This window comes from Homarus americanus, unplaced genomic scaffold (assembly GCF_018991925.1).
Source record: "Homarus americanus isolate GMGI-L3 unplaced genomic scaffold, GMGI_Hamer_2.0 scaffold19518, whole genome shotgun sequence".
Classification (NCBI taxonomy): Eukaryota; Metazoa; Arthropoda; class Malacostraca; order Decapoda; family Nephropidae; genus Homarus; species Homarus americanus.
This window is the reverse complement of record NW_024723340.1, coordinates 333,074-358,493: the sequence shown is the minus strand read 5'-3', so window position 1 is coordinate 358,493 and position 25,420 is coordinate 333,074. Positions and strand designations below refer to the sequence as shown.

The 25,420-nt window shown below is 41.5% G+C and overlaps 1 protein-coding gene across 29 annotated transcripts in view; it reads right to left on the bottom strand.

Moving 5' to 3' along the window:
* LOC121863410 overlaps positions 1 to 25,420 on the bottom strand; it is a 94,559-nt gene that overhangs the window by 35,489 nt on the left and 33,650 nt on the right. For 21 of the 29 annotated variants that reach the window (XM_042362050.1, XM_042362039.1, XM_042362048.1 and 18 more), the window contains 6 exons: positions 15,321 to 15,824; positions 13,355 to 13,543; positions 10,126 to 10,244; positions 8,992 to 9,097; positions 7,792 to 7,857; positions 2,346 to 2,455 (listed from right to left, as the gene is read on the bottom strand). In XM_042362050.1, the coding sequence (XP_042217984.1) occupies positions 2,346 to 2,455; positions 7,792 to 7,857; positions 8,992 to 9,097; positions 10,126 to 10,244; positions 13,355 to 13,543; positions 15,321 to 15,824 (1,094 nt within the window). The remainder of the gene's footprint in view (positions 1 to 2,345; positions 2,456 to 7,791; positions 7,858 to 8,991; positions 9,098 to 10,125; positions 10,245 to 13,354; positions 13,544 to 15,320; positions 15,825 to 25,420) is intronic. The other 8 variants (XM_042362046.1, XM_042362062.1, XM_042362065.1 and 5 more) reach the window with 5 other exon arrangements.

The following is a 25,420-nucleotide window of genomic DNA, read 5'->3' as shown; positions in this document are numbered from 1 at the left end:
CCAGACTAACACTTCTACCTCATCTCTCACCCAGACTACAACACCTCTACCTCATCTCACACCCAGACTACAACACCTCTACCTCATCTCTCACACCCAGACTACCACCTCTACCTCATCTCTCCACCCAACTTCAACACCTCCTACCTCATCTCTCACACCCAGACTACAACACCTCTACTCTCTCTCTCACCCAGACTACAACACCTCTACCTCATCTCTCACACCCAGACTACAACACCTCTACCTCATCTCTCACACCCAGACTACAACACCTCTACCTCATCTCTCACACCCAGACTACAACCTCTCCTCCCTCACACCCAGACTACAAACCTCTACCCCTCATCTCACACCCAGACTAACACCTCCTCATCTCTCACACCCAGACTACAACACCTCCACCTCATCTCTCACACCCAGACTACAACACCTCTACCTCATCTCTCACACCCAGACAACACCTCTACCTCATCTCTCACACCCAGACTACAACACCTCCTACCTCATCTCTCACACCCAGACCACAACACCTCTACCTCATCTCTCACACCCAGACCACAACCTCTACCATCTCTCACACCCAGACTACAACACCTCTACCTCATCTCTCACACCCAGACCACAACACCTCTACCTCATCTCTCACACCCAGACCACAACACCTCCCTCATCTCACCCAGACTACAACACCACTACCTCATCTCACACCCAGACTACAACACCTCTACCTCATCTCTCACACCCAGACTACAACACCCCTCTACCTCATCTCTCACACCCAGACCACAACACCTCTACCTCATCTCTCACACCCAGACCTAACACCTCTACCCCTCATCTCTCACACCCAGACCACAACACCTCCTACCTCATCTCTCACACCAGACCACACACCTCTACCTCATCTCTCACACCAGACCACAACCTCTACCTCATCTACCCAACCCCCAACACCTCCCTCCATCTCTCACACCCAGACCACAACACCTCTACCTCATCTCTCACCAGACCAACACCTCCTACCTCATTCTCCACCCAGACTACAACACCCTCTCCTCATCTCTCACACCCAGACCACAACACCTCTACCTCATCTCTCTCACACCCAGACCACAACACCTCTACCTCATCTCTCACACCCAGACCACAACACCTCTACCTCATCTCTCACACCCAGACCACAACACCTCTACCTCATCTCTCCACCCAGACCACAACACCTCTACCTCATCTCTCACACAGACCTAACACCTCTACCTCATCTCTCACACCCAGACCACAACACCTCTACCTCAGTCTTCTCTCTCACTAGACACACCAACTCCCTTACTGGTTTGTGTTTTCTTTTGTTTTATTCATGGCAGAGATTATCGCACATTATAATTTTATTTAATGATTACATACATACATACATACATACATACATACATACATACATACATACATACATACATACATACTGTACATGCATACATACTTTAAGCAAATCTATAAAAGCTGCAATATTTTCTTGTACAGTCTCAAAAACTGTCTCTACTTGGGTGGGGGTGGAGGAATCGATGAATTTCAGTATGAACACTGTGACTCCTGTTGTCTAGGTAGGGATACCATAATGCTTCATCCGTTGTGTTATATTTTTAACACAATTTTGTATAGATAGTTTTTAAGTGATTGTACAGTATGTTTGGTGTGAATTACTATATGACTTTATGTCCATATACAGTAAGAACAACAGTTAGGGGATACAATCTAAGCGTTTATCTATTGTGACCCTATGATAGAACCATTGACTGATTTATACTGAGACAACAACAATGGCGTGATAAAATCTAGCCAACCGTTTGAGTCACACGTATGAGAAAATGGAACTTCTGGTTAACTGCGATACAATATTCTAACTGGGAAAATCTCCTCATCAACATGAGGAAATACATGATGTAAGGAAACAGTCTCTCCCTCTCTGTACGGCCGTCATGGTGTTGGGCTTCATGTGACGTTTGGTGAATTATTTGATTTATGAGTCTACTCGTAAAACTGAAATTACAGGTGTTTATAGATATAGATTGTTGAGTGCAGGTGTTGTGAGGTGTGCTGCAAAAGTGTGCACAGTTGTAGAGCATTGACAGCTTGTTTTGAGACGTTACAGTGGTGGCTAGAGTAATGAAGTACAGGTATGGTGAACAGGTGTTAGGAAGTGTATTGTAGCTGTATGTACAGGTGTGGGAAGCAGGTATTTAGTGTAGTTGTTGGAGATGTACGGTATCATGTGGTGGTAACAGTCTTCGTGTGTTGTGAGCAGGAGTTGGACGTGTATACACAGGTTTGACGTGCGAGGTACTCACTTCTTGGGTCGGTCAGGCAGGACAATCTCAGGGACGGGGCCGGAGGGGTCGAGGGAGTAAGCGAGAGACTTAAGGCGGATGCGCATCTTGTCGACGTGGTCCTGGAGCATCTGTGGTTCAGAGAGGCTGGGGTAGCGGTGTGCCAGGCGGGCCAGGTGCCGTTCACCTCAGTCTCCCCCGGCATCATCTCTTGCCGGGGAAGTGACTGCAGGTGTGGCCTCAACCTGGCTGCTGGGCGCCCACGCGCAGGTACCAGGGACTTGCGGTCCTCACCTTCACCCACGGGCGCAGGACGTACCGCTGCTGGTGGTGGTGCTGCTGCCTGGGGGTGTTAGTTGGTTAGCTGCAGCAGCTATGATTCACGCGGGCACTACCCAAAACTATTGAGGCTCGAGCGAGGCAGCCGTGCACAGGTCTGGTCCTTTTACCTTCCTTTTGTTTTTCCATAAGGGACTAAAGGGGAAGGGGTGGGGCCTATAACCCGGGGTACAACAGTGAACATCTATAAGTCAAACTACGGAGTCTGTCACGTGGCAAAGCCCAGACTTGGGGTAGAGATAAGGTACAGTACGTTTCCCGAAATGTTTGGAAATATATGAACCAGTTGGGATTTTGAGACAAGCTGATTCATGCTCTACCATGGGGCCGAGGCCTTCTTACCCCTCACTACTACAGTGCTGACACATCTCTAATGAAATTCATACTGTACTTAGTTGTATTTTATATGATTAGCATTCAATATAAGTTACAAACGGATTATCAGTAAGAAAATTCACTTATTCGTCTCAACTCCAGTGAAGCAGGACCAGACCTTAACTAGGAGAAAAATAAACACATTGAAATCAAGGCAAAAATTTATCCTCTACTGCTTTAAAAAGTCATAAATAGTATATATATATATATATATATATATATATATATATATATATATATATATAATATATATATATAGCCAGGAAGCTCTTAAGTTATTGTAAACAAACCTAGATGTGTCAAATGAAAAGCTCTGTCGGGTACAAAATAAAATGTGTGGATTAATCAGAAAACATCAACATCTACCATACAACACACATATACAACATGATTACAGACGGTTGAAAGGAATACAGAAGGTACAATACTTTACATTACAGCCAGAGTGTGGATGAGTCGGATATGGTGGACAGGAAGACGTATTTACCGAATTTTTGTGTGTACAGTACAGTATGTGTGGGTATACTGTGGTGCGTCGTGTGCCTACGTACTATACAGGGTGAGCTATTTAAGTGAGACCACAAGGACCAATAACAAATTTAGTCTTCATTAAGTTCAGTGCACTTTCACCACTAGACTTTTATATATACCAGGTATATGAAATGTCCTGCGCACTCTGTGTATAATTCGTCATCTCCATCATCTTCACAACATTAAGTTAATGAAGTTTTAACTCACATCACTTCAGATACGTTAAAGTTCATTGTGGGTGTAAAACCAGATGGCAAAAATGTACCGACAATGATGGTGAACATTCTGTCTACCATCAATAAAGACGAGTAGAATTTCCAGTTTGTATTAGTCTATGGTTCACAAACTTCACACGATGTATGTATTGTAGGTATCGTCTAAATACTTACAGTGTATAGATGTGGTGGCGTCCGCAAACTTTAATATAGGTCGGTGTAGGTAGAGGTAGTAGAAGTAAATGAAATTCCCAGTTTCAGAAATATAAAGACAAATGTTCTGCATATGTTTGGGGAATTTATATGAGATTAAAGAGAATAATAAGCCACATTTTCAACTCCAGTGTGAAGGAAAGAAAGAGACTTGAGCGTTGTTGTTGACCTCCAGCACACACGAGACTTACCTACTTACTAGTTACGTTAATTTCACTTATAAACATGCCGGAGTGTGGATATTATCACCAGGACGGACAGGCTACACTATCATTGTAAGACTATGTTATTCTGTATAGAAATTTAAATTATCTTGGGAGGAAATTATTATAAAAAACTTAAATAAATTCATGGATAAGAAAAAACAACGAAAATAAGATAATAAAGCAAACCAAAGAAAGAAATATGACTTTTAGAAAATTTAACACTGAAGAACAAAAGAATCAGAATTATAGGTTATATAGAATGTTAATTCTTTGATAATTAAGATATTTGAGGCAGATAAAAACACGTTAGGTTAAAAAGCACAATCCTGCTGTGCCTGAAGTCTGAGAGTTGTTAAAGAAAACAAGAATAGAGCCAACAAAATATTAATGATAAATATAAACGAAGCAACAAAGGCATAATAAACTTAAGAAAATAAGCATAAAAAGGGATGAAAACAACTTAATAATAAATCAGCAAGAATTAAGAACATAAAATAGATAAATACTGTACACAAACATAAGCAGTAAATAAAAGTAAAGATATTGGATGATTGAAGCAGGAACGAACATTTTATTAAAAGATGAACAAAAAGAATTAGTTATGAAAAGTAAAACAAAGGTCATTAAGTAAGGTCATCAGTTTGGTGTTGAGAATTATTTAAATGTGTTACGGGAGGCGGTGTGTATTGGAACCCCGGTATAGTGTAGCGTAGTGTAGTATTCAGAATGTATCACACTATGCTTAGAAACACTAGAAATCAGGGAAAGTTCACAAAACTCATTTATGTAGATAATAAATTTTAATGACAAATCAGCCATAAAAAGTGTTCGTATGTTTGTGTTCGTATTATGCTGCGTTCTAAAATATTCTTTGTTGTGTTCGGGGGGAGTATGTGGTATCAGTGTCCCTAACGTAAGCATGCAATCACTGTGTTATCGCCCACCTGTACCTTATCTGTGTTGGGTGTAGGCTTCACGCTTATCTGTTACCCTAAATCTGGATTCTGGAAAGGGGCTTCAGTTAATTTTTTCTACCAACGAGATAAAGTAAAAATATTTAATTATAATGAGTTTTAAGTCTTATTTGAACACCATCTTCGTTACTAATTTATATATTATAGCTTAGATGAAGTTAATTTTGTCCTGAGATACCGTTGAGGATGGAGAAGATAACAGGAAGGGTACTGAGAATTAATAACCGTAAAGCTGTTGATAAGACGCGTTATGAGGGTGATAACAGAGAGAGGGTCATATTGCTGTCCTGTTGAACGTATTGGACATAGTGCAGGGTCATATTCTTCCTCACTTGGTGGTTCTTTGTTAATTAAACGAGGTATATAGGCCACATTAGTCCCCCGTTGAACAATTGGATATGGAGTGCACTTTACTGCTTCTCTATTCAACGAATTGGACATAAATTGGACCGTATTTAATGCTTAGTAACCAAATTGGAGATGCAGTGGACCGTATCTTTTTTCCCCATCGACTAAATTTTGACATGTAGTGAAACTTTTTGGCTCCTCATTGAGCAAATTGGACAAGGAGTGGACCCTATAAGTTCCTTGTTGGACATGTAGTAGCCCATACTAACCCCATGTTGGGCAAGACCCGCGCCCTTTGGGTCTATTTTTTTCCTTCAGGGAGGGACATACTGGTCTTGGGAGCCATTTTGTCTGTTGTCTACTAAGGATATATTGGACATAAAGACAACATAGGCTGTTGTCAACGAAGAACAAATTCCTCACACATGCCATTAAAGGATGTTCTCTATACGGGACATATTGGACATAAAGCGATATGGGTTGTCGTTATCTACTTAGGATCGTGATATATTGGAAGCGATAGTCACATGGGTACTGCTCGACTAAGAACATACTGGAGGAGGAGAACAGTGGAGGAGAGACGCGCCAGTGTGACATATAAAACATTGACAAGTTTATGTATAATGTTTATGGATACAGTTTGTTGTGTAGGTTTAATATATGACATAGAGCGGATAACACGGATGCGGGGTATAAGAGGTGTGATGTGAGGAAAAGATATTGAGAATCCATTAGTGGGTATGTCTGGTATTAGGGGCTACAGTACTTGATTTATTTCTTTATTTATCATGACTGAATATGATCACCAGTGCCAACATTGACTCAAGTTGATGAAGCCAAGATTAGATCACACTTATTGGCTGTTAATTAATGAGTGTGGGAATAGAAATTGATGTTGCAAATAATCTTGGGAATTTGTTGTGTATTACAGTACAGAAGCAGCCAATAGAATAATAACTTGGCGCTTAGATTACATCACCATGCAAGTTTTGTAATGCATATTAAAACTTAACATGTGCAGCCTTCCAAGCTTAAATGTTTGTCTATCGTGTGTGAGTGTGACGCAGCTGCCCGACTAGATGTTATAAGCTTTATGTGTGTTAATGAAAGCTACGTGGGAATAGATTATCCATGTCCTTGCTTACCACAAATGACATGGGTTGGACACACACTAACTCTCGTAAACAAGTCATCTTGGAAATCCTGTATAGTTATTATTACATTATTGAGAGATCTGTATAACTTTTGTCCAAGGATCTTAAAAAAGTAGTAGTATTTAATTATATACAAACAAATGTCATTGTATCAGAAGGTAATCATTACTGTACTCACGAATGCTAGAAAATCAAGTCCTGTTCTGAATGTAATGTCTTCAAGACGAGCTTGACACACTGGTAACCTTAGACGCTGACTCATACACCTTCTACTACCATTAAGACCTGTCTCATTGTTGACACAGATCGTCCTCACATATTTACCTCTTTCTACCTGTCTTATTTTTTGTCTGTTTCGTCCGACAATCGAGGAGTGAATCTAGGTCCCTTTTTTAATTCCGCGTTATGTTTAGTTATATCATATTATAAAAATCAACATTTAGTTAAGTTATGTAAAGCATCATCTGCAACCCTCCTGTCGGTACAACACCCTGAGGGGAGGTGTAGCAGCTGTGTGTGCCTCAAGTAGAGGTCCATCCTTTAAGACGGCGCCGACTTGAACAATTACCAAACTCTGGCGTATCCTTCCTGTTGCAGTGACGCACTCATAGAACTACGCCAGATGATCATTCGCTCGTCGTCTGCCGGGGGTGGCACTTTTATACTGCAAATGATAGTCATCCCGAACTGTTGCCTAGCTCCTGACGTGACTCTATATTCAGGGATGTCATTTGACACCGTCCGTCAGACTGCCGTGCCAACTCATCCTCCGCCGGCTGATTTTTTTAAGATACATAATTGAATGGTTGATATACAATGTATCCTTCATATACTGTGACAACTGCTCTGAAATTATAATCGCCTTGAAACTATGCCAGAACAACAACGAAAATAGTATAGGTTTTAACAAAAGGTTGAGCTGGATTACTTAATTATATTGTGGTGAGTTTAGCCGCAAGTTTTGTTTTTAATAAAGTCTTGGTAAATCTTAGCCTTAGTCTTACTCCTGCCAAGTCTTTGTCTTAGGTACATCACTTGGTAAGTATGACAGCGTTGCCAGTTACCAGTGTGCCAACAGGACTGTGAGGCAGAGTATGAGGGTGGAGACTTACACCCGGGGAGTAGCTTCTCGTGTGGACGGTGGTCCTGGGGGTGGTGGTGGTGATGTGAGGGTGGCTCTGTGGACAGTGGAGGACACGTCTTCAACAAACACTGATGACACATGAGGACTGTTCACCTTCACCAGTAGCGGCGTAAGGTCACATGGACGGTTGGACCTTACTGCCACCAACACTTATTGTAAGGTTGAACACCTAGATACAACATAGAGTATACTGTACATAGACATGGATTTTTATCTTGGGCTACAATATAAAGTCACACGCACACATGAACCTTTACCAACATAGAATAAGGACACATACACATACATGCCTCTGTCTCTACAACGTACTTGACTATGTTTATACCAGCAAATAACACGGCCATATAGACTCTTCCTTTGCACAGCATTATAAACACACGGAAAGAAAACATGTAACAAATGTTCTTTTAACTTACTTTCAACACACACACACACACACACACACACACACACACACCCGCGCGGATATTACCTCCACTAAGACATAAGACAATTTAAATATAAGCAGGTGGGGTCTGGGGAAGAGGTCAAGACACCTGATACTAGATAACATGGCGGGTAAGTGACCAGACATTCTTCATATTGTTACATTACTTGTTAGCCTTAGGATTGGTTACTAAGTGTTTATTATTTATCCCTCTAGACACTGACTGGTGACTTGAACTCGACCCAAGACGAGAGGAAAATACCATGTTTATTCCCACCATATTTCGACACTACAGCTGCTATATAACATTAACCAGTGGTGAACTAAAATCTATCTATAGGATGCACGTAGATACCATTATTTATTCAATATAATACTGAATATATCAGAAACATTTTACATATTGGACAAGGACAACAAGGTGGCAATTGATAACAGACAAATGATCTCTATAAAATGCATCATCGTGCAACATCTGCTGTGAAGGTGGGGGGGACATAACATGCTAAGTCTTCTTATCTATACTATCACCTGATGCGTGACGTCACCAGTGTTTAGATAGATCAGCCTTATGAACAAACTTGTGAAGCCCCTGTTGTTTCCCTCTGTGTGTTTGTATGTTGGTGTGGGGGCAACTGCAGAGATTTGTTATTTGACATGTGGGATGGATGTGGGCATGGGCGTGGTGGTGGAATTATGAGCGCGGGTGTGAGGGTAGAGTTGTGGGCGGGGAGGACATACCTTCTCACGGTAGTCAGCATCGTCGAGGGTGTCTGGGACTCGTGATCGGTAGCGTGGGACGTAGGTGGTCTCGGGCAGGTCATCCTCCAGGTAAGTGTCGTATCGGCTGCAGGAGACACGGGTCAGTTAGTACGTCACCTCTCTCCTCTTACCGGGTCTATGAGATCCTGTGCTGCCCTCACTACACACACACCACTTACCATTACCACTACTACCACACTCTTCACCCACCTACCACCATCACCACGACCTCTACTACTACCACACTCTTCACCCACCTACCACCATCACCACGACCTCTACTACTACTACACTCTTCACCCACCTACCACCATCACCACGACCTCTACTACTACTACACTCTTCACCCACCTACCACCATCACCACGACTTACTACTACCACACTCTTCACCCACCTACCACCATCACCACGACCTCTACTACTACTACACTCTTCACCCACCTACCACCATCACCACGACCTCTACTACTACCACACCTTCACCCACCTACCACCATCACCACGACTCTCACGATCACCACGACCTCTACTACTACCACACTCTTCACCCACCTACCACCATCATCACGACCTCTACTACTACTACACTCTTCACCCACCTACCACCATCACCACGACCTCTACTACTACTACACTCTTCACCCACCTACCACCATCACCACGACCTCTACTACTACCACACTCTTCACCCACCTACCACCATCATCACGACCTCTACTACTACTACACTCTTCACCCACCTACTCACCTACCATCACCACTACTACCACACTCCCCATCTGCCATCACCACCACTACTACCACACTCTTCACCTACCTTCACCACTACTACCACACTCTTCACCTAACCATCACCAACCATCACCACTATCTTGGTCACTTCCTGCCTGCCCTACCACCATCACCAAGGTTCTGGGGTCACTGGCTGCCCTGCCCACCACCAGTAGTACCTCTTCTCTCCCACATGCATACAATGAAGTAACAGATCAGTCCCCTTTAACATTATCAATAAATCATCACCGTATTTAACCCAACGTGCTTCAGTAAGTTGTGGAAGGCTGAGAAACGTTATTAAGGTCAAACTGCAAGACTACCATGACCTGGCACTAACCTCACCCTGGGTGGTGGGGGGACATAGCCGTAGTAGCCGCCGTAGCCGTAGTCGTAGTCGTAGTATGAAGGCGGCAGACGGGGCATCATGCGTGGCGGAGGGCCCATCGGGAGGTAACCCTGCAAGGAGGACCTCACGTTAGCTACCACACCAACAGTACAGTACAGATTAAGAAGCTTTTTTCTGCAGCTGCCTTGGCTGCCACACGCTCTGGGAGGCTATTGGTGAATACTACTCTTCCATAATTAGGAATAATATTGACTTTATCAGTTTTAATTTATATCAGGACCTCCTTAGTACTTAATAGTCATAAAGCTGTGAGTGAATATTTGATCCATTAAAGAAAGTTAATTGTGAGGCCTTTCTTTGCTTATTTTATGGCATTATGTTGTCATAGTAAAATAAAAAAGCAACTTTATTTCATAACAAATGAATTCAGAGGAAAAATTTGTATCAGCACTTAAATTTGTCTCAAACTGAACAAACGTAACTGATTTTAATGTTAATAAGTTATATCAGAAATCAACTGAAAAAAAAAATAAGGCTTGTCATAATTAATTATCTACTAAGGAAACACACTGTAAAGGATAAAAATAAATTAATGGTATGTTATGGTTCCATCAATACTTGGACCAAACTTATCATACCTGAAGATGCCAGTTAGTGAGAAGAACTGTTAGTTTAGTGAACTATTAATTACGATAAAAAACCGTAAATTACGTATTATGCATAAAAAAAAAACAAAAAAAAACAACGATTACCAAATATTTATCAATTATTTCTCGTGCAATGTTTCTCCATATGCGTGACGTCACTAGTGAGTTTATATATTAGTATAGCTCAAAGCAAATTATATTATGTGTGTATTTTTTTCAGTTTGTAGCCATTACTTAAGAAGGCAGCCAGGATGTAGTTTATTTTATCATTATCTACTTATGTTAAGACTTCAGTTAGGTTATTGGTGATCGTACACTTTCATGTTGTGTTGATACTGAGTCTTTCATTCTACATGTTGGTGCTGGAGTCATGTCATGTTCTTGTGTTATCTCACTTAAGTCTTTTTCTTCACCTTTCATATCACCTGACTCATGTATGTCTCTTACTTCTCCGTGTTACTTGTCTGTCTCACCTCTCCATGATGCCTCACTGTGTCTCTCACCTCTCCATGATACCTGTGTCTCACCTCCCCATGATACCTGTGTCTCTCACTTCTCCTTAACATGTGGTCTCTCATTTATCCATGACAACTGTGTCTTTCACCTCTACAACACCTAGACAGTGGGTCATGTTATCATCCTTGGTACTAAATACACCTGTTCTTGAGCGACATGGGTAGCTCACAGAGTAATTAGTCAAGTTGTTGTGAGAACGTATCTAACTGACTCCTGTGGTTGATAACATTACACAGACGGTAGACAGGAGGAGGTTGAAAGTGCTCTTGAGAGTCGAATTATAAACCAGATACGTTCTCATGTTATATTTAGTGATGAATACATATAAGTTGAGAAGCTTTGAGAATCTCCGACTTAGGTTAGATTTGGTTAGGTTATGTTAGGTCAGGTCAGGTCCAATCTCTCAGAAGGTCGAACAATAATTCTCGTAAAGTGTACACGTAAGAAATGCTCCTAAGGTTGTTTACTTAAAGTAAAACAAGGGAAACAGTGTCTTGAAGTAGCATCAAAATTACACTGAGACTCTTCCTTTAACCAGATACAGTTATGATACAAAATTAATTCAGAGATTTTCCCTCGTGATTATCTGATATTTACCTGTTACCTGGTGAAGATAGTCTCACTGTAATTCTAATGCCATTTTATTTTAAACTATCTGTTCTAGTTTAAGTCACTCAATTAGGTTCATTTTTGACATATCTCAAGTTACGAGGAATATTTATCGTAAGTAACTTTGAGAATCTGGTTCCTGGATGTTTATGCTTTAAGAGATGTGTCGGGTCTTTGATGTGGCTTGTGAGGGAGGGTAGGGTAGGAGGCCCTTTATGAGCCCCTTGTTGTGGGTGACTGACGAGTTACTTGAGTCAATAGGTTAATGAAGACGGGGGCTTGATGGATCAGGTGGCATACCCAATGAATAAACCAAGTTAGTTATTGTGTTAAGGAAGAGAGAGATGTGACGAGTGTTTTCAGACGTGAGGAACTTTTAGCAGACAACTAAAATATTCCACCAAATCCCATGACAACATTAAGTGGTTGTTATATTATGAGTGAACGTTTACCTTAGGTACCCTGGTTGTTATTATTACACGCGGGAGGGAGTAATTAGTGTTAATGACGCCCGTTAATGAATCATGAGGGAACATTGGAGTTAATAGGGGAAGTAATTACTAATAATGGCTGTGAAGCAAGAACAAAACCGAATAAATTATGTCAGTGATCGTTAGGTTTCATAAGAGATCGGGACTGAACCCCACTACCGAACCTCCCATGGCTATCACAGAGTCATATTTATAACAAGTGAAACAGTAATTTCCAGAAAAGATGTTATTTAATATATAATATTTACGTAGAAGTACAGTTATGTTATATGTAAATAGAAATATATTTTACGCATATGAATTGCATAAATGTATTTAAAACCAAAAAACTGGATATCTTTTAAATATGACTCGGTAAGGGGTTCGAGGATATGGTGCTTCTGTAATGGCCTCCAGAGCCTATCTCTTCTGAACCCGGAGACTCGCTGACCTTGGATGATACAGCGTGGTAACTACTGTGAGGGTCATCGCTCAGCTGGTACCGAGAATGTTCTGTCGCCAGTTGCTGCATGCTGAACCTTATTATATATTGATATGACTACAGTATTTCCGGGTTATAACACCTTCAGTTAGTGATACCAAATGGAAATTAGAAATTATAATACGTTTTGATGTAATACAGAAGCGTAAATAGATATTGTACTTACGTTCCTTGCTGAAGTAAAATTGAGATTAGGTAAATAAGCAAACGAATTATTAAGAAATAAAAGAAAACGAAATAAGAAGTTGTCGAAGTAATTATGAAGTCAGTAGAATTCGATCAGAAGTTAAATTAGTGTAAATAAAAATAAGCGTAGTTGAAATGCCCGATTTTCTGTTGCATTTTAGGCAGCGTAAGTAGATTATGAAATAAAAGATAACAGCGTAAAAGTATCACAAGGAAACAAAGTATTGAGAAGAGCAGCAGTAATGGTTGAAGGCGAGGCGAGGCGCGGTGTGTCAGGTCCACCGTCTTACCCTGACGAGAGGTGAGGGCCTGGAAGTTGGGCTGAGCGCCACGCGGTTCAGGATCATCTGCGTGGCTGCCGATGGTCTGTAGGAGCTAGGCGCGGGGGACACACTGCGTCGCTCCTCCCTCACCTCCGTGCACTCGGGGGAGTAGGTGGAGGTGGCCGAGTACGAGGAGTAGGGCGAGGTATACGAGTCCTATATGTAAACACGGGCGAGGGGCAGACGTCAGTGTGGTGCTGATAGGGGGGGCTGGTGTGTGGCTTACACACGGGGCAAATTATACATGCATGTGCTGCAAACACAAACATCTACAGTAAATAACACAATAGGATATATATATATATATATATATATATATATATATATATATATATATATATATATATATATATATATATATATATATATATATATATATATATATATATATATATATATATATATATATATAACAACTAATTGCTGCTCTCATATTTCACTGATGTGTGAAATAGCTCTAAGTCCTACATTGTAAACTAATACAGTGTAGGAGCAAGCTTGCATCTACCATAACTTGCTGTCCTCCTTTAAAGTAAAATAACATCCTAATTCTTAATGCCAGAGGAAGGAGTAAGATGACTGGTGGCCTTGTATAGTCAGTGTTACAGGCCGCTACTCCAGGCTTTATGGCATATATTGGTTTCTTATGTTATTTAGTTAAATAAAGTAAATCTATTGCATGAACTTAAGCGTTCTAGAAGATTATGTCAAAGCATAAATAATGCAACATGTAGCAGAGAGAAGGAGAGAGAGAGAGACACGAGTGTAGGCTAATAATAAGTGCTGCTGCCGGGGTTAGCGGTAAACTTAGCGGGAATTTATGCGCGTCACTGCACCGAAGATAGCAAGTACGGAATTAAATGTCAACAAATCTATCGAATATTCGTGCAGTGCTTCATTCTGTTCCCCGCACTGTGTTATGCTGCATCAGATGTTCTTCCAAGGTTGTGAGGCTTCGAAGAGTTAATGAGTTATGAACAGATGACAGATGCATGTAAACAGACATATCTTCAGTAATCGTGGTTTAGTAAGCATGAAGAAATTGATGAATACAGATGGCCGGCGGCGACAAGGTATGAGTGTGACCTCCAGAGACTGTCAGCACCTCTCGTCTACGAATTAAAAGAGAAATCCACGCACATGCGGGCATCCCGTGCGTTGGTTGAGTGTTGCTGACCAAGGCGTCCGTCCACTGGTGTCCCTTCCGGCCGTCGGTTTTGCTGGGTTGTGTTGTGTGTCAGGTCTGGGACTGGAGTGCTGGAAGGAACACCAGTGGACGTCATGGTGAGCACAGGCCAGGCAGAGCATTTCCTGTCCACATACACGTGGCTTCCGTCTCATTACTTCCGGACATAATGACACGAAAAACGTGGTTGTAGGAGAGTGAAGATGGGAGGTGAAGGTTGACATGCTGAGATGATATTGAACTTTGTCACCTTCACACACCGAGGAGCCACAGGATAAGACGTCGATCAGTCATTTACATTGTTCAGAGGATTTTATCAGTAATACAGAGAACAAAAAAGTGCACAAAAATTCATACAACTCAACATTCGTCTTGCATACAAAAATAAAATTTCAAAATAACATAACACAAACTAACAAACTAGGTAAGTCTGAAGTACAATAAGCTTTTACAAAGTATTTACTTTGGTGTATTATTTTCTCCTGAGACAAGCGAGAAAATACCCCAAGTCATGTTTATATTGTGATTACGAATAGAGATGTTTACGGTAGTTTTAGTGGTGAGTGTAGAGGTGGTAGTGTGGAGCGTGAGGTGTGGGTGGTCGTAGCTGGCACACAAGCAACGTGGCTGCAGTTTTTGGCGTGAGTAAGCTTGTGAGTAAGTAAAGAGGAGTGTGGTGGTGCCGGCAAGCAATACGTGCAAGACTCGGGCGTGGGTTGGGCGCTGATGGAGCTCTTACAGACTTACGCTCCAGCTGGTGTAGACACGGATAGGCGGGCTGAGTGACCTGGCTCGTCCTGCGATAGGGTTGAGGTACCTGGGTGACGTCCACAGCCTGCGTGAGAATGGCCCTAGTGTTGGGTAGTACGAATAAGTGTACGAGGTTGATCTTGGCTTGCTGTAGGGAACCACAGCTGTCGTAAACGGAAGTGGTCTACGATTGTCCCAGTAGGAAGAGGATCTGGGTCCCTCAGGTTTCTTGACAGCCCTGCGACGCGGAGGGACAGAGGAGGCCCTTGGCTGGTAGGGTGAGTGGGGGTTACCCTCAGCGTGGTGCTGCAGGAAGTTGAGCCTGTCCCTGACGGTGGGCAGGTACCACACTTCACTGGAGGTCTGTGGCCCGAAGTCGACGCGGTACCAGCCCTTGGTGGACTTGCGCTCCATCAAATTGTTATCGAGCTCTGGCCAGAGGTAGGGAAGGGTTGGGCTGAGGCTACGACGCTCCGTCTTGATTGTCTCTCTGTTCTTTCGCTGCACCAGAAGAACCGTGTATGTCAGCTTACAGTCATTACCAAACACTAACAAAAATATCAAAATATGAAGAGACAGCTGTGGTGTTGCTGCACAACAGAACCTGGAGCGGCTGCGGGTATATGGGTAAAGCAAGGTAAACAGGTTTCATTATGCTTATAATAAGCAGAGGGCGACTATAACTAGGCTAAAGTACCCTTAGCTGTACACGAAGAGCTAAAATTAACCACTACTGTTATATTAAAAGTATAAATGAACAGCAAGTCTTGGAGTGTGACTGCTGGTTGTGTGTTACGGGAAGGTTCAGGGGATAGCAATATAAAGTACTTTCTAGTGTCAGCGTTAGTAGAGATGCGGATGTGTTAGCAGACACGTGAGAATGGGAATAAATAACAGAGAGAAACACAATAAATTCATTTTAACCTCAGGCTGCTGTAGGCTAATATCGGGTTTGTTACAAGAAGCGTCCCTATTCTGTATAAGGAATTAAATATATATTAATATATACAAAAAAAAGAGAAAGATAAGATAACTGTAGAACCTTAAAAGCACGTTGTACCAACAGTTGGGGAAACATTACACCTCTCCTCTAATTATAATAATTTCCAGATACATTTACCATCTACCAGCGATTGATGTGTACTCTGGTAAACAAAATAAATAAGAGTGTTACTATGCAGACCCTCGATATCTTGACCTTGACCTTTTGTCCAAGCTTTTCATAAATTTAACTTCCTATTATGGGTCAAACTTAAGCGAACTATTAGCCTCAGGGTGGTGAGAACTGTTTTCGAGGGGGGAGAGAGGAGGCCAGAGCCCCCATTACCTGACGTCTTCATTCATTACCACTATTGTATGTCGTAAGTGAAAACCTGTCGAGAATCACTTTACTATTAGACTTTTCCTGAAACTTTACACACTCTTAACTAATATTGTTTGACATTGTTACTCTATATCTTAAAGGAACTCTTGAGGGTTTGGCTTGTAGGAAACATTTAAAACAAGTCGGTCACCTGTTTGAGTTAAGACGAGAACACAAAATTCCTGCTGGTGGTAACTTGGCTGTGCTCTACCCTCTTGTATCATAGCAACGGGCCCCTACATGGTGTCTGTGTGTGTGTGTGTGTGTGTGTGTACGTACGCGCGTGCCTTACTAGGTGAAAATCCATCAGGTTGGTTAAAAGCAAAAGATGGTTTGTTTATAAGCGATGCAACAACCGACTGCTCATCACAGTTCTGGTACCGATGGTTGTTAGTGGTTGGTCATTGTTTTCGATCAAGACCGGTGAGTGGTTAAGATAATGATACCTCTCTACCTATGCTGATACCAAGACTTGTAGAGGTTTAGAAATTGTGCAGAGTTTTCCCAAGCCCGTTTGTCGTAAGTTACATACAGGACTGATTAGAGTCTGTTCTAACCATCTGCAACATGAGGGTAGACAACATATACCACAATACATGAACAATTAATATAAGTTATAGACTATTCATGTAATTCACCCATTTTGAACCCGAAGATCAAAGGCTGAGGTCACTCAAGTCTGAATATCATGGTAGAAGATTTACTCCACCTGCCAAATGTAGAAATGTGGAAATTTCAGAGTAACAGTAAACAATAAGTCTGACATTTTGACCTGTCTCCAGTGGTGTTTATTCTGTACAACCTGCCCCTAATTCCCGCCCTCCACCTCACTCCTCTGTACAACTAACTGTACCGCTCGTATTTTATATACTAATTTTTTATATTGCAATTAGTAAAGTCTGTTTATCAAACAACCTTCGAATGAAGCTTCAATGGATTTTGGGGGGAAGTTTAGTGTGTTATTAGACTACATGGTGTAGTTGTGTGTTTGCCATTCAACACATTCTTGACTATTTAGTGTGCCCTTTATATCATAAAATGAATATATAATCCTGTATCTCTTGTTAACATGAGTCAGCTGTGTTGTGCTGGGAAGGTGTGGCCGTGTTATTGTATTTTCCGATTACTTTAAAGTGTATATAGTAATCATCACAATATACCAAGAGGCATCTCAGTAACCTGAAATCTAGTCTGGCATCCTTACAACTATCTCTCAATACTCAAACTTTGTCCTAATATGTTCGTTATCATCCAGATAATTACGGCACTGTGCTGTACTCGTAAACTGGGATGAAACCTCAACATTTGACCTCTTGTTCCACCAACTTTCCTGTCTCCTCAGGTGCCGTCTGTTGCCGCCCATCCACGTCCCTTCTGGTTAAAGTTAGCAATTAACAGATGAAAAGACCGTACGCTGTCTGAGAGCGTAGGTGGTGAGCTGACCACCGGCACCTGGGCAGTTGTGTACAAACAGTAACATTCTCAAGGCACAACTCGTACTAAAAGAGCGCCTCTGCTGCCGCGAGACAAGCGAACCTTCCATGAGCATCACTAAGGAACGCCAGTCGCTGTTGAATGAATGCTCGTGTTGGCGCTGTTTTTATAGTACGGATCATGGGGAGATATGCAAACACAGCGACTCAAGGAGTTGGTACTGTTATTTGTTTGGCCGTTAGTTGTTTGTGTTTCCTTAAGGATAAGAAACAGAATTAGTAGAAGGTAAATGATTATAGGTGAGTAAATGTTACAAGTGTTTTATTACGGCTTATTTCTATTTATAAAGATTTTAGACTCCAGGAGCGCTTACCAGTTTTGGTCTGTTCATCACACTGTACCGCAGACTTCAACTGTGAAAACAGTGATGGCAGATGCTGAGAATCTGTGCAAAGAAACTCCTTATGCTCTCTCTCCACACACACACACACACACACACACACACACACACACACACACACACACACACACACACACACTACCGGAGACGCCAATATAATTATAGATATAGTCTTACCAGAGTGATCAAGAGAAAAATGAAAATCATGCCATAGAGGTAATGGTCGTGGAGCCAAGTGTGTGTTGCCAAACATCTCGGAGCTGTGAGCTATTCAGGGTTTCCTTCTCGTGTAAAGACGGTCAAGGGTAACCTACAGACGCGGCCTCCGAGTTGATCTGACGAGGCCTGGAGGTTACTCGAGGCTTCTCTGCCCTACAGTACAGCACCACATAACTTTAAACTTATCCATTGTACTCTATCACCACCACCACCATCATCATCATCATCATCATTGTATAAAACCCCTACATGAAAGTATAGGCATTATAGAGGTGTGTCTATCTTGTGTTGAACATAAGGTCGCCTTTAGCACACTACGGGTTCTTGAGCGTCTAGCAGCCCCTCAGACCCGTCACCCCTGTAACACCCGATATCAGTCATCTACGCCTTGATTCTCATGTCTTTTGTACTACTCCCTGATGTAGGTGCTTACAGAGGTCCAGAGAGCGTGACATCATAAGTAAGCGCAGAGCCCACACTTCTAACACATCCGAAGGCTATTTCTGACTTGGATTCTGGCATGGGGCGGGCGGGCGGGCGTGAGGGCGGGCATGATGGTGTCCTAACATTACTCAACCAGGAAACCCCTCCCTAAGGCAACACAGCGTCTAGACTTCTCAACCCACATGTGTGATGAGTTGTTCCCGTGTTGGTTTGTTATGCTCATTGGTGTATTAATTATTTGGAGATGATTGCGTTGTTGTTTACAAGTAGTAATCGCAGAAGTAATACAAGACATCCAGACAACTGTAATATAAACGGGGCTTTGATGCATGTTGATGGAAGATCATGTACAATAAAGCATTAAAGCAATACAAACATCAGGTAACATAAAGCATACTCCTCCACCATTGTTCACAGTGACGATATTTACACTGATTGCTGATGTGGAATTTTAATGAAAGAAAAAAGGTGAGATTTACCGACGTATAAATATCCTGACAAGTTTAACTTTAGCTTACATTGCGTCATTGGAATTCTGGAAAACAAAAGTTAATATGCGGTTAATCTTTAGTAGGAAAGACACGGTATAATATAAAGTTTAAAAGGGGTTATCACTGGTCATTTATATCCAGAAAATGTCGGTAAATTGGAAAAAAGCAACAGTTAAAATATTTTACGGCGTATTGTGAAAAACCCCACGAGATCCAGTTCACATTGTATTAAATTTCTCCCGAGTAAGTGTTTATTTTTCCTAGCCCGGCGTAAAGTCAACACCAAAGTGAGTATTACAGTACTAGATTAAAAGTGGAGTTTAATGTAGCAAAGTTGAAAAAAAATATGTCGATAAAAAGTAAGCACTCACGTAACACTACTGTCCCTGTAGGAGTCGAACCCACACAGCTCAGAAGGTAAGCGAGCCCACCACCAGCTGTCACATTCTTCCTATTTTGTACACTAATTGTGACTTTTTGTAAAATGTTTCTAAACGATCCCTGCGTTAAATATTCCCCCCAAACTCACCAAACATTTTAACATAGAGTAAACTAATGCATAAAGTATAACGCTCATAATTATTTCAAAATAGAGTAAACTAATGCATAAAGTATAACGCTCTTAATTATTTCAAAATTACACTGAGACTTACCACCAGGATATATAGCACGTTCTCTTAGTACCAGTTAGGAGATAAAATTAACGCGGAGAATATTTATAAATCCAAACCCCGGGGGAGTCATTTGTTTGGGTTCGTCATGGTCAGGTGAGCTGGACCTTGGCGGAGCAGCACTGGACGCACCCTGGCCTTGCCGCCCTCTCATGGGTTTGTCAATAGAAATGTCGACTTGAGAACTGTTTACTAGTTATTGCAGTGGTTATATCATTTTTATTTAAATTAATTAAATTATTTGTGTATTTGTTGTGTTCTGTAAATTGTTTTTATCTACGATTATGAATATTTTGTGCGAATACTGTATATTTATTATTTTTGTAGTAATCATTATTATTATTATTATTATTATTATTATTATTATTATTATTATTATTATTATTATTAATAGTAGTAGTAGTAGATAATACAGTAGTAGTATTTGCAGATATATTATAATTTATGTAATTATATCATTGTACTTATTGATAGCATTATTGTTAATATTTACTATCATTATACTATTATTTTAGTAACATGTAAAAAAGATGCTTAGGTAAGGTACGTGAATATTAAGGGTATTGTAAATGCTAGTAAATAATTAGATGTTGATTTTTTCGTACGTGGAAATGAAGGAATTAAATGTTTGATTTCCCCGTCTGTCAGAATTTTCCCAGTGGTCGGAATTTCTCCTCATATGACAGAATTTCCCCAGTGTTTTCAATCAGTCTGACTTTCTCCTACGTCAAATTTTCTCCAGAGTGTTTCAGAATTTCCCCAGTGTCGAAATTACCCCTGTATCCTCCGTTACCCTGGAATGCCCCGCCAAAATGAATCTCCCCGCCTCTCCAGCCTCCATTAGCGGGTGATGGCGGGGATTTTCTTAGCTATTTCCCCGACTCACACCACCTCCAGCCAGGGTCACGGTGTAATAGCCTTCTGCACTTGGGTATAGCGAGAAGCAGTTTGCTTTTATATGGTGATAAGTTAAATTTTATTATTATTAGTCTTATTGTTACGTATTTTTATCAATTAATTTCTACTACTTTATTTTGTTTATTATGCCCCAAGTGTGTATGTAGTGACCCTATAAACTTGCACCTGTCCTCCCATCCAAGGTTCTTTACAGGACCAAGCAGAAAGTATCGTGAGTAAGTATCCCAAGAATACCTGATTAAATTTTCCAAGTCGATTTATTGTCTTATTTCACTGGTGGGGGGAAACACGACTCTAGAAACTTATATTATCGCATTTTGTTTTATTATTACTTTTATAATTAGTGTTGGAGTTGGTAATATTTATTGATAAGTCCAATTCTCTTACGGGTGATCGCTTATCGAGTAGCCAGCCAACCAGCCATCATCACCCCGTGTTTGGCGCCATCGTTCCCACATCGACAAGGTAACTCACGCTAAGAGCCGTTATGTACAAGTTGGCACATAATAATCTTCCACCCTTATCCACTACCTCCTAAGATGTCCCCACACACAACACTTCCGTGACGCCTGCTGGACCACCACTCCACGACCCCCTGACGGAGACACGATGATCCTCCCCATACTGGCCAGATATTATGTAAATAACATTGATAATGTGTTAAAGGAACGTCCTTCCTTCCTTAGGCTTTAGTAAGCCCCTTTATAATACTTATACTGTATATACTTGTCACACTTGCCAGATGCTTCTGGTGTTATTGTACAGGGGTACCTAGTGACAGCACTAGGATCCCACTTCCTCTATCAAGGAATAAACAATTGAAATTGAAAATTGAATAATCTTCCACTTGTGGATTTTTGCCTCCGGTCAGATACTTTCCTACCGTATAAAACCTTTCATCAGATTGTGGATGTAATTTTCGATGTTCAGGTAAATACATTAAGACTGACATATTTGCACGGTGACTAAGTGTAGGTTTCGCCAAAATTCTCACGAAACTTGGCAATATGTAGCACCCTCTTGTGGATCATGTACTCTCACCAAAAACTTTTCGAACGCTATAGACACTATGCAATCTGAAAAATGAACGAAGAATCTGAAACCATTCCGAGATGACGGGCCCTATTCTGCTCATTCTCACAACCATCGTGCCCAGGTGTTCTAGAAGCTTTTGTTGAGTGTACATTATTTGCTTTACAGGTGGTGAACGATGGTCCCCAAAAAGAATTATTTAAGAATAACAATATAAACACAATAATACAAAGAGCTTCAGTAATTGGATGCTTATATGAGCAATAGGGGTTGGGTGTAAACGGGACTGCCCAGTATGGGCCAATAGGCCCGCTGCAGTTTCCTCCATTCTTATGTTCTTATGTGACCCTCAGCTATTGCCAAAAGTCTAAAGAATGTTGCCCGTAGCTGTACATGGACGCTGGAGGATGGTAATTGGCATTAGATTAATTTAACGTTGAAATAAATAATATCGGGCAGCAAGTAATTGCATAGCCACACCGTAGAAATTATGTTCTGAGGTTAGTGACAGTAAGTGTAAGAGGACTGGTTGTGGGGAGTGGGGTAGGCCAAGGTGTGTGTGGGAGAGTTATGTAGTGGTAGTTGGTCGGGCTAGGAGGATGGGTAGTGGAGCAGGCAATAATGTGTGTAGATGCTTGGATGATAGTCGGGCAGACCAGAGGATGTGTGGCTGGGCAGACAATGGGTGATGCAGCTGGCCATGTGGGCTGGTGTTAACGTAAGTTTAAAGACACTTTTGGAAAGAAATATTGAGCTGGGAACGATGGAGAAAAAGATTTGATGACCAGAGAAAACCGCCATCATAGTTAGAAAGGCCTTGGAATATTTAAAACCCGTCGGCACGGTTCCAAATGGGGATATTTGCCTAAACGTATGTTCATTTTCCTGTTGGAAAAACCAACTGCCTTCATCACTCTTTGATGTCTTTTCTGACCCGTTTCTCCCTGTTGCCAATTATAGATTTTTTCGTCTTTTGCACCTTCCGTTTTCTTTCACATCCGTATGTAATTATTTGCATCTTTTAGATAGCTTATGTTTCTTATCATACTCATCTTTCACGAGCCAAAAAAAGGAACATTAATTGAAGTTTGTTCTCGTTGTTTACCCAGGCAGCATCTGTGGCTGAACCGACGCCAGGTTCAGTACTCCTCGCCTCTGCCTGAGGCAGTAAGACATGCTCCAGCGACCTTGTGATGCAATTAAAAAAATCAGGGAAGGAAGGTCTTGTGACAGTGATAAATGTATCACTGCGGAAGTGAGGAATATATCAGCGAGGAAGGTCTTGTAGCGGTGAGAGGTTTTTACCAACGAGGGAAATTATAAAGTACAAAAAAAGAGCAGTGAGGACCTAGTAGCAGGTGGAGATAAACGAGCGAGGAAGACGCTATAAGAGTAGGACACGGAGGGACTATGAGATAAGGACGATGGAGGTAGATTCTGAACAGTGAATCAAACACCCTTCAGGAACTATTGTACCACCAGCCAGTCATCCTGTCGTGGAAGATGGATCATAAAGTCTTCCTGTAGTGAGATAATGACGCACTGGTCTGGGATATAACTTCCTGCTGAGAAGACGTCATCACTTCCCTGTTATTTCTCCCGCGTTAACCAATTCTGACATATATAGTCTCTTCAGTGTTTGTCTCTGTCGCTTCCTGGTTAAGGCTGACGCGTCACGTTTGTTTACAGCAATATCTTCAGCACCGTTGTTGTTTTTGTTGGAGCTTAGTAGGTAGATGTGTCTTGGTATATTCCACAAGGTCATGTAGTTTATTAACTTTAAGACATTATATTAAACAGCTACAGCAACAATTGGAGACGAGGGAATTCATGTCGTTTTGGGATACTTCTTATTATCACTTTAGGAACTCTGGACAGTTGGTGTAGTTACCCATTACATCAAGTTACTTCACTTCCTTCTACAGGTTCGTTATAGTAAGAAGATAACCATCAAGAGGGCCGTAAGACACGAGAGATAAGGAAATAACATAATGCTACTCCACATAGCCTCAGTAATCCACTAGATTAAAAATAACCCACCTATTATTACTGGTCGCTTCCCTAATGTAATATAACCAGTGCATATAGAGATTAGTGTCGTGCAACTTCAAGTGCCATCAATTATCCATATGATCACAAATAGACATCTCGAAACGTGAAAGTGATCGTCACTAATGAAAAAATATCCAATATGCGGTAAGTAGAAGCAGTCTGTCTCGTCAGACATGAGTGAGTGGTGTATCATGGAGTCCCTGGCAGTAATGGACGTTAGGGGCGCGCTGTAGTAAGTCTTCCTGCAGACCAGAAGACGGACTTGCTTATATCTGGGCCATGCTTCAGACTGGCATAAAAGGTGGGATAGACATTGTGATAAGCGGGACGTGAGTTGAGGAGGGTTGTAGCTCACTTACCCCCGGGGAGAAACAAGTATACCAGCACCTAGCCAACAGATCCTATAGTGGATTATGAGGGACACAGGTAGGCGGCCCTGTGAAGCTAATACTTGTACAGGTATCATATTTCCTTCATATATTTCCAGATTTAGAGGTTTTGAATGACATAAATCTGCCCAAGTGGTTAAATACACACACATGGTAATTATTTATCTATACTTAGCTACGGGGGTAATGTTTCCCAAGCCTTGTGTAGTCTCCTGGGATCTCTTGTTATGATGATGATATTAATCTGTAAGCGAGACTAAATTCCCTCCCGTAATCGTCTTGTGCCAGACCAATAATCAGAGTAATAGCCAACTCCTGTACCTTGTTGACCAAGAAAACAATCTCATCCGAGCTTTTATCCTGATTGGCAAAGACAGACCTGTCGTGTGTGTGAGTGACAGAGTACTCGCTCAGTTAATGTTCGTAAGTAGTGCAATTATGTAGCAGTGGATGACCTCGATATAATAATGGGTAATGATGGTCGTACAGGGGTGCATGATGTAACACGTATTGACAGCACAGAGGGCTCTTTCTGCTTGAAGATTTTGCGTACCAGTTATGGGTGTACAGTGTGGTGACTTGTGGCCCAGGTGGTGGCGGCGGCAGGAGGGGACCAGGGTGTTTGAGGCGGGTGGGGGGGGTTGTTGGCACTACTGTCTCCCCTCATGTTTAAAGGTGTACATG